This window comes from Populus euphratica, unplaced genomic scaffold (genome assembly GCF_000495115.2).
Source record: "Populus euphratica unplaced genomic scaffold, PopEup_1.0 scaffold376.1, whole genome shotgun sequence".
Taxonomy (NCBI): domain Eukaryota; kingdom Viridiplantae; phylum Streptophyta; class Magnoliopsida; order Malpighiales; family Salicaceae; genus Populus; species Populus euphratica.
The window spans coordinates 111,276-125,726 of record NW_011500267.1 but is presented as its reverse complement, the minus strand read 5'-3'; the positions used below and the strand labels follow the sequence as shown (position 1 = coordinate 125,726).

At 33.9% G+C, this 14,451-nt stretch overlaps 2 protein-coding genes across 4 annotated transcripts; both read right to left on the bottom strand.

The window, feature by feature from the left end:
- Nucleotides 1-41: 41 nt before the first annotated feature.
- Nucleotides 42-3,802, bottom strand: LOC105112926 (probable protein S-acyltransferase 16). 3 transcript variants are annotated; one of them, XM_011008841.1, is made up of 7 exons: nucleotides 3,421-3,802; nucleotides 2,450-2,542; nucleotides 2,266-2,367; nucleotides 1,955-2,101; nucleotides 1,785-1,883; nucleotides 1,594-1,689; nucleotides 42-739 (listed from the first exon to the last, which is right to left on the bottom strand). In XM_011008841.1, exons 1-7 carry the CDS (start codon nucleotides 3,691-3,693, stop codon nucleotides 632-634), a joined length of 918 nt encoding a protein of 305 aa, XP_011007143.1. In that variant the 5' UTR covers nucleotides 3,694-3,802; the 3' UTR covers nucleotides 42-631. The 3 variants fall into 3 exon arrangements, with proteins under 3 accessions (XP_011007143.1, XP_011007144.1, XP_011007145.1); XM_011008842.1 differs by having other exon boundaries at nucleotides 1,955-2,032; XM_011008843.1 differs by lacking the exon at nucleotides 1,955-2,101.
- Nucleotides 3,803-4,703: 901 nt separating this feature from the next.
- On the bottom strand, nucleotides 4,704-8,476 carry LOC105112925 (vacuolar amino acid transporter 1-like). Its single transcript, XM_011008840.1, has 10 exons — nucleotides 8,292-8,476; nucleotides 7,560-7,852; nucleotides 6,949-7,163; nucleotides 6,519-6,699; nucleotides 6,171-6,390; nucleotides 5,581-5,716; nucleotides 5,256-5,421; nucleotides 5,134-5,177; nucleotides 4,983-5,045; nucleotides 4,704-4,860 (listed from the first exon to the last, which is right to left on the bottom strand). Exons 1-10 carry the CDS (start codon nucleotides 8,474-8,476, stop codon nucleotides 4,765-4,767), a joined length of 1,599 nt encoding a protein of 532 aa, XP_011007142.1. The 3' UTR covers nucleotides 4,704-4,764.
- Nucleotides 8,477-14,451: the final 5,975 nt, after the last annotated feature.

Sequence of the window (14,451 nt, the reverse complement as noted above, 5' to 3'; positions counted from 1 at the left end):
AAACATATGCAGTTATTATATATGATATATCTTAATACTAAATGATGATGATGATTATTATTATTTTTTCGTTTTATGCGTTTTGCAGAGTTCATAATACAAGGATGAGGCAATACATCAAAGATATCTGGTGAAAAAGTATGATTCAATTACGATAATGAAGAGAAATAAACAAAGTTGCTTAATATTCCTTCTCGTTTTGTCTGTTGTTGCAAATATTAATTACAATTCTAAGTTACTAGGATGGTGGTGTTCATGCAGGCGAGTTTAAGGATTCAAAATCCTTGTTTACTCACTGTGCACTCTTTTGTCAGCCTCATAGGATCTCTACATTATCCCGAAATCCCCTCAAACACAAATTGGAAATAGCACTCTCTATACCAAACTGATTCACACTTGATCACATCACATTGCCTCCCTGAAATATAGCAGACAACGGCCATCCCTTGGTTCTCTATGGTTGAGTGGTGACAATTCGAGGCGCATTTCTCCTCCGTGGACCAAGTCAAGCTAAAGCTTGGCCGCACAGATAAATGGGGCTGAAGAAAAGCATCTCAATCAAAAACCATCCAGTCTTGCACACCATGCTATTGCCAACGGAGTGACTCTGATACAGAATAGAACTTGATTATCACACAGATGCACTGCTCATACCATCATAGGCTGTACGGAAGCGGAGACCTGAACCGATATGTCCTGATGTTGGGCACACCCAGCAGGATATACTTGGACCCAAGACCTAAAGCAGTCCCGCAAGAAAATGAAAAACATAATCAGCTTGTTCATGAATTGATATGTAGAACATAATTTTCCTAATCCTAAAGTATCAACTACATTTGTAGTACTATTTTACAAATCACACACAACACTCACCACTATAGCTTTAACCAAAATTGTCCTAACAGGCCAATCTAACCATGCCTCAGGGCCTTGCCAAGTATGATAAGCAGTACAAACATAAAGAGTATCTAGGAAGCTCAGTTTGGTCTAGCTAGCTGCCACAGCTGGTCATGGAGCAAAGCCTGTCACTCGAGCGTATGACTTTTCTAGGTTTCATGGTTTTGCAAGTTGACTGGCTACTTGCAGCTGATATGGTCAAATCATTTAACTTGCCAGATGGTATGGTGGAACCATTTAACTTAAGTTGAACTACGATGCACAATTCTACACAATAGAACGTCCAAGTTTCAAGGACATATAGTATGCGGAAACTGTAATAGTGTTCATCAAGAAACGAAACAACAATTTATATGCACTTAAAGTACATGCACAATACTTCCACCAAGATGCACCCGAATTGCTCAAATGATCACTGCTAGCTGTCTGCATGATCATAACTGTGTAAGCACAAAGGGATGCAGGATGCATCTAGCAATAACCTAAAAGCTATGAAATACATTCAGGCCTTCTCATGTCCATAAAGAGAATAGATTAGTTTGTCATCTATGAAGAACAACGGTAGGGGGGAACAGTTGAGTGGAGATGAAAATGAAGCGCAGACAATTTTTCCAAAGATACATCATGCTAAACACATATTTTTCAAGCAAGAAAGGAAAAAAAAGAAAGAAAGAAAAAAGGGCGCAATGTCTTCACCGTAGTCAGATTTTCATAGGCGCCCACATCATATGGGTGTTTATAGACGTGCCCTTCCTTTTCTGCCAGCCACATAGCTCTCACTCCTTCATGAAACTGAAAGAAGATACCATAGAAGACCATCATAAAAATTAAGGAATAAATTGGGTATTAAAAAAAAGTGAAATAATGATTTCTTAATATCCAATAACCTCGATTGTGGTTTTGTTTTGCAAAATGAGGTATACATGCCAACCCAATAGAACACCAAGTGCCACACTCAATGGAACTAGCAACAGCCCAGAAATAACCTGAAAATAGTTGAGTTATGAGCTGAATTTAATGTATTACATGCTAGCTGAATGATTTAATGGGGACATACATATATGGTTCTGAAAGAGTCACCACTTTGCAGCTCATCCTTTTGAGGGTCAACAGTTAGACTACCAACAAGCAAGACCTGAAAATTTAAGCAAGGAGAAACACGAGGAAAATGAAGTTGTAGGCTTTCTCGATTGGTGTCCACCCACTGTAATTCAATAGTGTAAGAACTCAAAAGGGGAAAGGCGTGGCAGCACATGAAATACAGAAAAATGACAACCAGCCAATTAAAAGATAAAGTTCCAGAATGATAAAGAGACAGTGCAATTCACAAGAGAAAGTGCCCAAAACATCGACAGAAGCTTTACATACCAGGGAGTAGATGCATGCAATTACAGCATACACAACGAGGCCGAAGAAGACCTTATAGTTTGCATGGCCCACACAGTTACTTATCCAAATGCAATGATGGTCCTTACAATCAACAGGTAGCACTTTAACAGACTAACAAGGACATTTGAGATAAGGCATGAATGACAAAAGAGATCATGCATACCATTCGCAACACACATCTTTTGCAAACACGGCAATGATGAGCACGTGGAGGCTTAAAGTGGGAACACTTCTGGCAATATCTCAAGTCTCCTCCCTGCAAACATCCAACTAAGTGTCATGTATGGGAAGCCAAGACTTGAGGTTCTCACTGAGATAGAAAATCACTTGCTTTCAAGAAATATTGAGATTTTAGGTTTGAAGCGTATTTGTGCATCAAAATGATCAGATTCAAATGTCTAAATACAGAAAAAAAAAAACTAATTACAAATATCCAATCTCTTTCCATATGTATTTTGAAAGGCATTTAACCACACAGCTATGATGACTAATTAAACTTGAAGCCACTTAGTCATTTGAACAGAGGGTTATCTTATTCTCTTACAAGTATGCATCTGAATTACATGAAAATGAAGTTTCTCTAGGACGTTATCGCAGCTATCAACAAAAATGATGTACGAAAAAGCAACTAATATTTTTATTTATGCCTATATAACATAGGAAGAACCCTAGCTATGATGTAAGATCTTTCACAAATCAATAACGTCAAAGCATCCATCAACTCAGATAATGGACCAAAAGAAGCATCTACGATGTTGATGACTTCAACCATCACAACAAAATAATCAAATTGAACATTTTTTTTCCCAACCCCCGCCAGTTCCTAAACATCAACTTCTGGGAGCCGTGCCGTGGTGGCAGATCAGGAAGACATTGTTCACAACTTCGCGTGGCCTTCAATTACGCATGTGTGTAGAAATATATTATGACAAGAGACAGCCATCAAAATCAGTTCAATTATGACAGAAAACATTCCAATGTCAACCATTTACTTTCATCCACCTACAAAATCAAGAAAGTTCTACCATCGATGCATGACCTAATTTCTTACCACTCTAACAACCTGACTAAATGAGATTGACAGAACAAAAGGATCTAAGAACCAATGGGCATAAATTCCCAGAGTTACTGTACTTTGCGTTTGATCTCGTGGACTGGGTTACTTGAGTCTTCGATGTCGGGCATGAAAGTGGAAGGGACCCGGCCCGCATCAGTCAAGATTGCGACGGCATAGCTGAAAATGGACATGAAAGCCACAGCTGTGAAAACGACGGCGTTCAGGATGCCGGGGGAAGACATGAGACCGAACCAACCGTCTATGAAGACAAAGATCGTGGAGAAGTAAATATAAATTATGGCTAAAACGACGACGGTTACCGGAAGGGAGAACCTGACGCGTCGCTTCATCGTTTGGAGGTGAGGAAACCAGAGGCACCGGCGTTGAAACGACAGCGTCTCTGGGAAGGGGTGTTTGTGTTGTTTTTAGTCTTAGTTCTAATTTTTATTTACTGGGTGGTGTTTCTCTTTCTTTCTTCGTTTACCTGGCAGAAAGAAATACAAGAGTTTTTTTTTAATCATTTTTTTAAGGTTTTTATATTAATTTAATTTAAAAATAATAAAAATTTATTTTAATAAATTTTCAATAAAAAATAATTTGAAAAAACAACGGCTAACATAATACTAAATATTATTATTATTATTATTATTATTATTATTATTATTATTATATTCTAATAATTTAGAGATATTAATTCTAATTTTTTTATTTTTTAGAAGCAATTTAGGTTTTAAATATTTTTTAAAAATTTATTTTTTATATTTTTAGATATTTTAATATATGAATTTTAAAAATAATTTTTTAAGAAATATTATTTTAGTAAATTTTAAAGTAAAATATATTTTAAAAATAACTTCTATCAAAATAATCATTTTTGTTTATTTTTACTTTAACAAATATCTTATATTTTTTTTGTTATTATGAATATTATTATTTTCTTAGATAAAAACATGATTTCTTTTAAATAACATTACCTAGTCACCAAACATCATAATGATGCTAACATCTCAGATAATAATACAACAAACAGAGCATAGCACAACAATTGATGCTGCTAGACAAGTCTTAGAGAGGAGATAGTAATTAGAAAGACTTTAAAGAATGATGTGAAGGAAGGTTCCATCTGGGTTTCCACTCATGGAACCTTTCCTAAACTATATAAATATGAATTTCAAGTGTTCTCCACACAATTTTCTCACGCTTGAACATGTTGTTTGTGTTAATTTTTTTATTTAAAATCTATTTTCAAAGTTTTTGTTGTTTTTTATTTTTTCATTAGGATTTTGATTTTTTTTTTCCATGTTAAGATCAGTCATTGACGTTCTTTACAGGAGGGAACAAAATATGAAATAGAGTTACTGTTAGTGAGAACATTTTCAATAAGATTTTGTCTTTTCTTTGTGTCTGTTTGATTCAGTCCGTCAGCCCAGTCTGCCGGCTATTCTTGTAATCGCTGAGTATGTGCCAACGCAACCAAACAACACCCCCACGCCAATGGTGAAAAGGCAAGCTGCTATCTGATAGGAGAGAGAGACATTTTTTTAATAAAAGAAAATTAATCGGCACCTCAAATACCATAGAGAGAAATAAATGTGTTCATGTGAAGACAGTAACGTGAAGGGAGTGACCAAATTCTTACCTGCAACTTAGTTAATCTTTCATGGAGTATGCTGAGATAACATGCACATGGGAAGATAACAGCCTGCAACAAAATGAAGATCAGAGAAATGATGCATGAATGCATGCGGTTTCTTTGCGTTAATACCAACGGTCTACGAATGACAGCTTACCACGAGCATTGCAAGCAAAGATCCAATTAAGGCCATCACAAAACCTGCACCCCAAATTACAAAATCAAGGATCATTTGCGTTATTCCTTCACATTCAAGTTAGAGATTGAAGTTTTTGGTACCAAAGAATGGAACTGCTAGTGCCACAGCTAAAGTCGAGGTCACTAAGAATGTTCTAATGATTAATGACACGCCGTAAGAGCTAGACCGGCCTGAAGGCGCGAGTTCCTCTAAACTCAATGCAACAGGCATCATCACCAAGGCATACTTGGTCATCGGGTTAACAACCTGCAAATCACACAAATATTGAACACGAGGAACCAGTCTCCTACTTTCCATACGCGGTTAATGACTTAAAAGGTTTTTTAATTCAGGGAGATAATCAATCATCAGGCCATGGATTAATGTGAAAGTATGAAGAAAATTGAAATGAGTTTCTTATCATACTGCTGTCCAGACTGCAACTTTAGAAGACACAAATTGTGCTGGCATGTTTAAAGTATACTGAGATTCGATCGAGTGCCCGAACATCAGAAAGCCACATATTGCTGCTCCAGTGTACATAAGCCAACAAAAAATGAAGCTGCAGCATGAGAAACAAGTTACTGAAGGAATAGATTCTATTTGCCAATTTTATATTGGAAAATACGGAAACTTCTGTAAAGCCTTGAAGCAAGACGTGGGAATTCTTCAGGTGGAAGATGGAAAGTTTAAAGCCTAAATGATTAATATATGCTAGGAGATGGAAGATTTTCTGCCCATGTTTATCAAGTTTTACATCTATGATCATAACTTTTAGTATCTCTAGCATTATCCTTATTAGACATTAATTGTTGAGGCAATTGTAGTGCAAGCTATCAATGGTTTCCATTTAGCTAGAATGATGAAGCCTTAGCACAAAAAAAGAAGAGGAATTAGACAAATGCCATTTCTCAGAAAGAAGTCATGTTTATATCTATAAAGCTTTCAAATTGTAGCACACTGAACGAACGAATAGGATTGGTTGCAGAAAGGAAGTGCATGTAGTACCAATATACCTGGTAATTAAAACTGTTGGAAACCTTGATGGTTCTTTCATAGAAGAGTAAATATTTGGAAAAACTGAATGGCCAGAGAAGCCGAAACCATATATACCAATTGCAACAGGCAAGTTTGCAAGGTCAAGAGCTGTTCCAGTTGGATGAAATCCAATTTTGTCGATCACCCCAGTCCATAACAAGCAGAGAGCAACTATAATTGATGCGCCTACTCCTCCAACTGAACACATAGGCATAGAGATCAGCAGCTATTGTTAAGTTTACAATAAGCTTTTTATGCTGAAGAAAAAGGGAGCTAGAAATGGTGCTATAGTGTATTAAAGAGAGAAACAAAAATAGAAATGGAACCTGAAAGGTATGACAGCAAACTTAGGTCTCGAAGCCACACTGTTGGAAGAACAATGAGAGTTGCCGTGATGGAGAAGATTTGATGACAATCCAGATGTATTCCGGCAAAATTCATGTACATGTTTGGGAATAATGTCGACAAGTTATCACTCATCATGATTACGTACTCCACACACGAAGCCTGCAGATTGAAGCTAATCTCCTTTAAGTACTTGGGAAGAAAGGATACTGAAATTAATAAAGAGCTGAGATGCACGAAGAATTCGTCACACTTACATATAATTCAACGTATAATACCATCTGCATTGGCCGAAACCCAACTGTCAGTTACATGAAACAACAAGAAATCTTGTTTTAATGCAGCAAATCCACCAGCTAATGTTCTTAAAATTTATTGACTGTTGACACATCACATTGTGATTTCACTTACTGATATCACTAAGCGCCCACGCACTCCAAAAGCAGCTTGTCCAATATCAGGGTAAGTTTGTAGTCCAGGAGAGCTTTCTAAACAATTTTTCAATAACATCCCAGTGTAGCAGCAGATGACACCAAATAGTGAGAGTATTATGAGGCTCAACCACCCTCCTTCTTTGATTGCGTAAGGCATTGTAAGGAGTCCGATGCCGCACAAAACATTTGTTCCTAGATAGAAGAACATAAAATATAGTAAATTGTAGAGAACAAAAGAAGGTGGAAAGCAACCCCCAGCGTGAGTTTTCCGGATGCGGATAAAAGCCAGCTATGTCATCTCTTAGAATATAGCGGTGTCAGTTCCATGGTGCCAAAAGGAACTCTTCCGTGGCCTAGTTTTAGACGACGACAAACAGGAAATGATTAATCCAATAGATAATAGAATATTAAAACCTTCAACTGCGAATTCAAAGCTAGCCACCTCTACTGTAATAAAATGCAGTCCCCGTGGACTTATTTCATGAATCTTTTGGGAGACAGATGAACATTTTATTGAAGCATAATGATTTTGTTTATCGCACTAATTCTGAGAAAAAAGAGCTTAGAGACGAAAGTTATTCCATGTACCATTGAGTATTGATTGAGCTAATGAAGCTTTTTGATCTGGTGGTGCCAATTCATTAACAGAAAATCTCGAATGAGAAGATGCAGATGACTTCACGGTCAGTATGAAGCTTGGTACTTCTTTGCCTAAACTTTGTTCGGAGATGAATGGGCTACTTAGAGAAGAGTCCACTTCTGAACCTTGACGTCTCTTATAAACTGAAGTTAAAGAACTGGTTTTCCCCGCCATACTACCGGTCCCTTTCAAGATGTTAACTGAAGGAGGTGTCGTACCCGTAAGCAAGTCTATCGACTTCCTGCACAAATTTATGTGTCATTCTACCTTTTAATTTCTATGATATCTATTCGCGGCCCATGAAAAGCTTAATATCTATGTAAAGTTTTTTCACGAATTCATCACCATTTATATTTTCTTGCTTCTCTTAATCAATGAAGTTGCACTACCTTCACATTCATAATGCTTATGCAATTGTTTCGTCTTAACGCTAGACCTGCCAGTGTTTGTTAAGACAATCTCCCATGAGTGAAAAAAATGCAATAAAAGAATAGAATATACAGAGCAGATTATGTGATTATAATAGTTTGCATTGAAGTCTATTGCTAGCCCAGCTATTTGCTGCGAATTCCAATCAATCAATGTTTGAGTGAATAAAAATAGATTGATTGACATATATATACACGTTTAATTTAAAGAAAACCAAAAATACATACAAGCTGGGACATTCGATGAAGTACCTGTAACTCTGAGGCCATGATGGAGTGGTAACGTCAAAACTGTTGTTGGAGAGGTACTGTGAAGAATCCATGATATCAGATTCTGAATCTGAATTGCTTTGACAAAACCTTTCACCCTGGTTTTCCTCATCATCTGTTTGGAATTGGTCTTCGCGATCAGGACCCAGATCTTCATCTATCTTCATATCCTCTTTCGTTTTCCAAAAACCAGAACAAAAACAAACTCCTGGCTCGCCTATCTAGAAAAAAGGATCCGTAGAGACTGGATAAACTTGCTTGGCATGCAAGACAAATGCTTGTTCCAGTGTGGCTATTTTTCAAAAAAATAAAATAAAAAATTAAGGAGAATAAAAGGTAAATGTTCTGGAAATGACAGCATGGACATGCATGCATCAAGCTAAAAGACTGGCCAGACACAGAAAGGCTAAATTCTTGCTTGTTGTACACTTGTATGCAGGATTTGATTTAATGGGGAGAGTCTTCTGTTGTTTTCTTTTATCGCACCTTTACTCCTATTAATAGCAGTCATACAAGGAAAATCCAGACAGATCCGAACTAACGGGCTTCTTTTCTGATAGTCATGTTTATCTAATCGAGGCCAATCTTAATGTTTTATATTCAGTTATTTTGTTGTTATTATTATTTTTATTTTTCTTGTGAAAATAGGGGCTTAAGCTCAAAGGAAATTACAGTCGACAAAGTTGGGGAAGGGAACTTCCTCAAAATATTAAGATATTTGGAATTCTGAGATAAGAAGGTACGGACCCATCACGTAGATGTAAAAATATGATTGACCGGAGAGTTTATTTGACAGCATGGGAGTTATTTTTTAAATAATTTTTTATGTTAAAATTTATATTAATAATTTTTTTATTTTTTAAAAAATTATTTTTAACATTAATATATCAAAATAATTTAAAAACACTAAAAATATATTAATTTGAGGTAAATAAAAAATAAATAAATTTTAATTTTTTAAAAAATACTCTTAAAATGCAGAAATAAATAGGCAGAATCCTAAATTTATTTCCCCACACGTAGACAAAATGGCTACCTAGTAAAGTTTCAAATCCATCATTCCTAATGAGATTTCTAATGTTTTTTTTTCATTTAGGGTTTTCTTTTTAAATATAACTTTATATTAATAAGTATAATTTTCAATTTAATTATTGAATTGAATTGTTATATATTTTGATAGAAAACTTTAGAAGATATAAGGTTAAAATTTTATATCTATCTAGATACGAGAAGGTCTTAAAATAAGGACTACAAACTATTGCTTGAAATTCACAATATTTGTCTAATTGATTTATAATTATTTTTTATTTAATTTAGAATTCTTTTATTTATTTTTTTTAGTTTTGTTTAGGATTTTTTTTCAAAGCATAAATAGTGTTATTTTGATTGTATTTTAGAAAACAACTTGAAAAAAAAAATATTCAGTGATAAAATTATGAATTAAGGTTTGGTGTGACAACTCCATTCGGCTTCAATTTTGTCTTTATAATTTGTTATCTTTTTATTTGTGTTTTTATCTATGTTAGTTGGTATCAAAATCCAATAATCTTATGTTATTACTTGTTACATTTTGCAATCCCAAGTTGTTTTGCTTTATATATGCTGCTAAATAACCATGACTAGAAGCCATGGAAGGGACTATAGAGTAAAATGTGCTTAGGTAAAAGTTGATAAGGAAATTCCCCCTCGGGAGAGAAATGTTCAGGAGTTGGTGATAGAAAACATGTAAAGACAAATTGCAAAATCAACATGTTAGTCGGTGGAGGTGGGGAACTTAAGGGATCGTGAGAAGAGTGATCCCAGGTTTATAACTAGTTTTGAAAACTCATTTCAAAAACATGATCAAATGAGTAGTTTCTTGATCAAGATGAAAATCGTGGAGATTTTAATGATCCTGTTTATGATAAGGTAAATGTGGATTTGGTATTCTACACCAATTTATGATGTTTATTTTGATGATAATTTAAATTATAATATTATAAACAATGATATTAATGGTAGTGATCATATCATTAATTATATCCTTGTTGATAAGTTAAAGGTTGAGAACGAAAAAAAAACATGAAAGGTGTTCAACAAAAAATAATAGTAATTTAAATTATATTGATTATTTTGATTATAAGTTTGCCTTTATCAAAAAGATAGGTTATATGGATACAATACACGTTGGCAAGGCAAATTTAAGGTTTGCTTTTTATTATTCTAAAAGGCAATAGAAGAGAAATAATGTATTAATTGTTGTTTCTTATATACAAATTTTAAGATGAGAAACTAAAGTTGATTTTTAAATTTAAACTTGAGGGCGAGTTCTTTATAACTTAGAGAAACTAATGTGAGAGATTTTTTTCTTGTAAAATGTAGTTTTATATTAATGCACATAGCTTTCAATCTGACTGTTGAATCAAACTATAGTTTTGATAGAAAACTTTAGAGGTTATATTTCTATAGAGTTAAGATTTTGTATCCATTTGAGTGGTAAATAAGGTCTAGAAGTTATTATTAGGATTTGTAATATTTTTCTAGTTGATTTATAATAATTTTTTCTATTTGGTTTATAACTCTTTTATTATTTTTCTAGTTTTATTTATTATTTTTTTAGTATAAAAAGAGTTATCAATCCAGATAGCAAGATGACAAGTGTTATTGGCATAATATTATATCGACTATATAATAAGAAAGGCAGTAAAAGAGAGCGCGATTACTGATCACCTAACAGATAATGTTGTGAAAGATTATGAGCCATTGTATTTTAACCTTCACGATAAGAATGTATGAGCGATTGAGAGTGGTGGTGGTGCAAATGACTAATGGACTATGTATTTTAATGGAGTTATAAACATAGCATGGAATGAGAATGAAACGATAATAATTTCTCCAAAAAAGAAGTAGTACCATGTTTCGGTGATGTTGCAGCTTGAATGCATCAATCATACAAACAAATATAAAGCTTGTATCATTAGTCTAGAAGCTACTTTAAAGCCGAGAGTTGGAAACTCAACTTTTATAGAGATTAGTGCCAATTATTTGTCAAGTAAAGGGGGGAAAACCCAAAAATATGTTATGATAGTAGTTTACTCTTTACAATGCTTATAACAAAAAGTTTCATAAGAAACTTTAGATAATATGATTGTAAAGAAGAAAAAGGAATGAGAGATTGTGGATTTATCCAATGAATAAATGTTTCAATTCTTCTGAAAGTGTTAGAAATAAGGGCCCAAAAGGGCACTTAATAAGAGATATGGCAAGAAAGCGTATTATTAGAGAGATGAGAGCTCACATGACAATGTATTACACTCCAACATAACTCTTGCTAGTTGATTGCCCTTGTAGCTACTACACCGCCGCCCTAAAAGGCTAACCCAATCAGTCTTTATCGACCAAATTTTAACAGCTCATGATGACAACTTTGAGCCAATGATTGAGATTCTTTTTTATTGAATCAGGTGTCAAAATTAGTCTTCAATAAAGATAAGACATTCCTCTTTCACCCTCTATAAATAAAAGTAGATTTTGGGCATTAAGGGGAGAGAAAAAAGATGAGTGAAAGTGAGTAAAAAACCAACCTTTCCCCGTGTTTTTTATTTGTCACCATCATTCTTCTCCCACCTTCGCAGCCTTATCCTCTGTGCCCTTACTGACACCAATAACCTCCACTAACAATCATACACCTCTTTCACCAACTCATCCTTTCCACCTCTCCTATGAATAGCCAATCTATCATAAAACTTTTCTTTTTCCTCTAGACAAAAATCTTTAGCAATGGCGTAAGGAGCAACTCTAGCAACACCTCGCCACATTGACAGATCAACAACGACAACCACACACCCTCTATGCTAGGTAATCTTCTTCTCTTTTCCTTCTTTTCATTTTATAAATCTTCTCTCATCCATTGCATAGAGGATGTTAATTCATGTTCTGTACCAATTAAAATAATGAACATGGTCACTAGACTGGACCAGTGACCATATAATGTAGATGGACTGAACCTGTTTCAACCCAGCTTACATGGATGGGTTGAGTTCGGCTTACATCGTAAGATTTGGTGACAATTTTTATTTTTTTTTCTAAATAAAACGTCATTGTTAACATCAGAATTCGAACAAACTGAAATAATAAAAGTTCTAGAAAATTGTCTCAACTTTCAAACTAAAAAAAAAATTTAGGTAATTTGAACTTCTAAAACTCAAGATATAGGCTGAATACTGAACAATGTCTAGACTATAGGACAAATGCAGATTTCTCAGTTGTTGCTAGGATTTGGACTTTCAAATAGCATAATTGAGTCTTGCACTCCCTTGAATATTTTAGGCTTATGTCTTAACTTTCTAGCCATATAAACCAAATTGAAATCTAAGATCTACTACTTCAAATATGACCCAATGACTAAACAGTGTTCTAGTTTAGACCAAACCAGCATTACTTTTCTAAGCTTCACCTTCTCTGTCTTTTCAATTTCAGTAGTTGAACTCATCAATCAATCAATCCTTTGATTTATGTGATAGGCCTACTTTTAAAATGAATATTTACCATAAATTAAAGGTATCTTATAGTATTGGACTTGTTATTATAAAACATATTTTAGTTAAGGAGTTATGATACTTCAAGTGCAAAATGCCAATATAAAATCTTGATAAACATACACTTTTAAATACTAATTACCTCTCATCAAGCATAACAACATATCCTCCATTTACTAATGACTATATCCATAACAACACCAACTAACAATCAATAACAACATAAAAATATCACCATCCTTATCAAATAATGATAGCACTAACAATAAACACAATAACAAAATATAATTACGTTAAGGTGAAAGAAAATAAGATACTTATAACCTTTTCAATATTAGAAAATAGGATAATTATGGCTTTTTCAATATTATATATCTTTGCTCAAGTGATGGTGGGCTACATAATTAGTACTTAAAAGTGCACTTTTATCAAAGTTTTATATCATCATTTTGCACTTGAAGTATCAATAACTCCTTTACTAAAGCATGTTTTATAATAACAAGTCTAATACTATAAAAATAACTTTAATTTATGGTAAATATTCATCCTAAATGTAGGCCTATCATATAAATAAAAGGATTGATTAATGAGTTAAAGTACTGAAATTGAAAGGACAAAGAGAAGGTGAAGCCTAGAAAAGAGACGTTGGTTTAATCCAAATTAGAACATTGTTCGGTAATTAGATTATAACAAAACTTGGATTTAGGTTTGCTTTATATGGATGGAAAGCTAAGACATAGGCCTAAAACTTTCATGGGAAGGCAAGACTCAATTATGCTATTTAGAAGTCTAAATCATAGCAATAATGTAGAAGTTTGAATCCGTCCTGCAGCCCAGATAATGTTTAATGTTGACCCATATCTTAAGTTCTAGAAGTCTAAATGACCTTAATTTTTTTATCTGAAAAGCTGAGATAATTTTCTAGATTTTTCATGATTTAAATTTATTTGAATTCTGATGTTAACAATGATGTTTTTGGCAAACAAAAAGATAAAGGTTGTCACCAAGTCAAGATGTGGTCACCCATTCAACAATTAGTTGACACGACCAAAAGATTGTTGTCTTCTCCTAAATGCAGGAGTGTCGAAGTAATAAATGACCCTGTAAGACCGGGGTCGAACCACAGAGAGGTTAATTGTACAAATTATAAATGACAATAGTAACAACAACAACAACAATAATAGTAATAACAACAATAACAATAATTACAATAGTAGTAGTAGTAGTAATAATAATAGAAGAAGAAGAAAAAGAAGAAGTTGATGAGAACTTTGAGATGGAAAGATTAACATAAGGATTAAACAATGATAATAACAAATGTCAAGGTTAGAGGTTCCATTAATGATATGTCAAACAAGTATAGTATAAACTCTTATTATTCAATTGGAAACCACACACAAAGGAGGTTCCGATCAGATTATAGAATATTAACATGATTACATTAGTCATCTTATTCGATTAATGCTAGTACTTATAAATCTCGTCAAGCATTCATGATTATAACTTATATTAACAACAAATCAAGTTCCTTTCATAGCTCAGGTGTCAGTTATACCATACAGTATGGGCTATGAAAGTGCCAAGCATTTGTTGTACCAAGTGTTATACAACATAAATCAAGATTA

Excerpts from the sequence above, each read along its gene's own strand:
- LOC105112925 (XM_011008840.1), bottom strand. The coding sequence starts at position 8,476 with ATGAAGATAGATGAAGATCTGGGTCCTGATCGCGAAGACCAATTCCAA. Across the intron at positions 7,853-8,291 it reads TCATGGCCTCAGAGTTACAG|GAAGTCGATAGACTTGCTTA; the intron begins GTACTTCATCGA and ends AAATTTGTGCAG. Across the intron at positions 6,700-6,948 it reads GTGGGCGCTTAGTGATATCA|GCTTCGTGTGTGGAGTACGT; the intron begins GTAAGTGAAATC and ends TTCAATCTGCAG.
- LOC105112926 (XM_011008841.1), bottom strand. The coding sequence starts at position 3,693 with ATGAAGCGACGCGTCAGGTTCTCCCTTCCGGTAACCGTCGTCGTTTTA. Across the intron at positions 2,102-2,265 it reads TTGCATGCATCTACTCCCTG|TGGGTGGACACCAATCGAGA; the intron begins GTATGTAAAGCT and ends ATTGAATTACAG. Across the intron at positions 1,884-1,954 it reads ACTCTTTCAGAACCATATAT|GTTATTTCTGGGCTGTTGCT; the intron begins GTATGTCCCCAT and ends AACTATTTTCAG.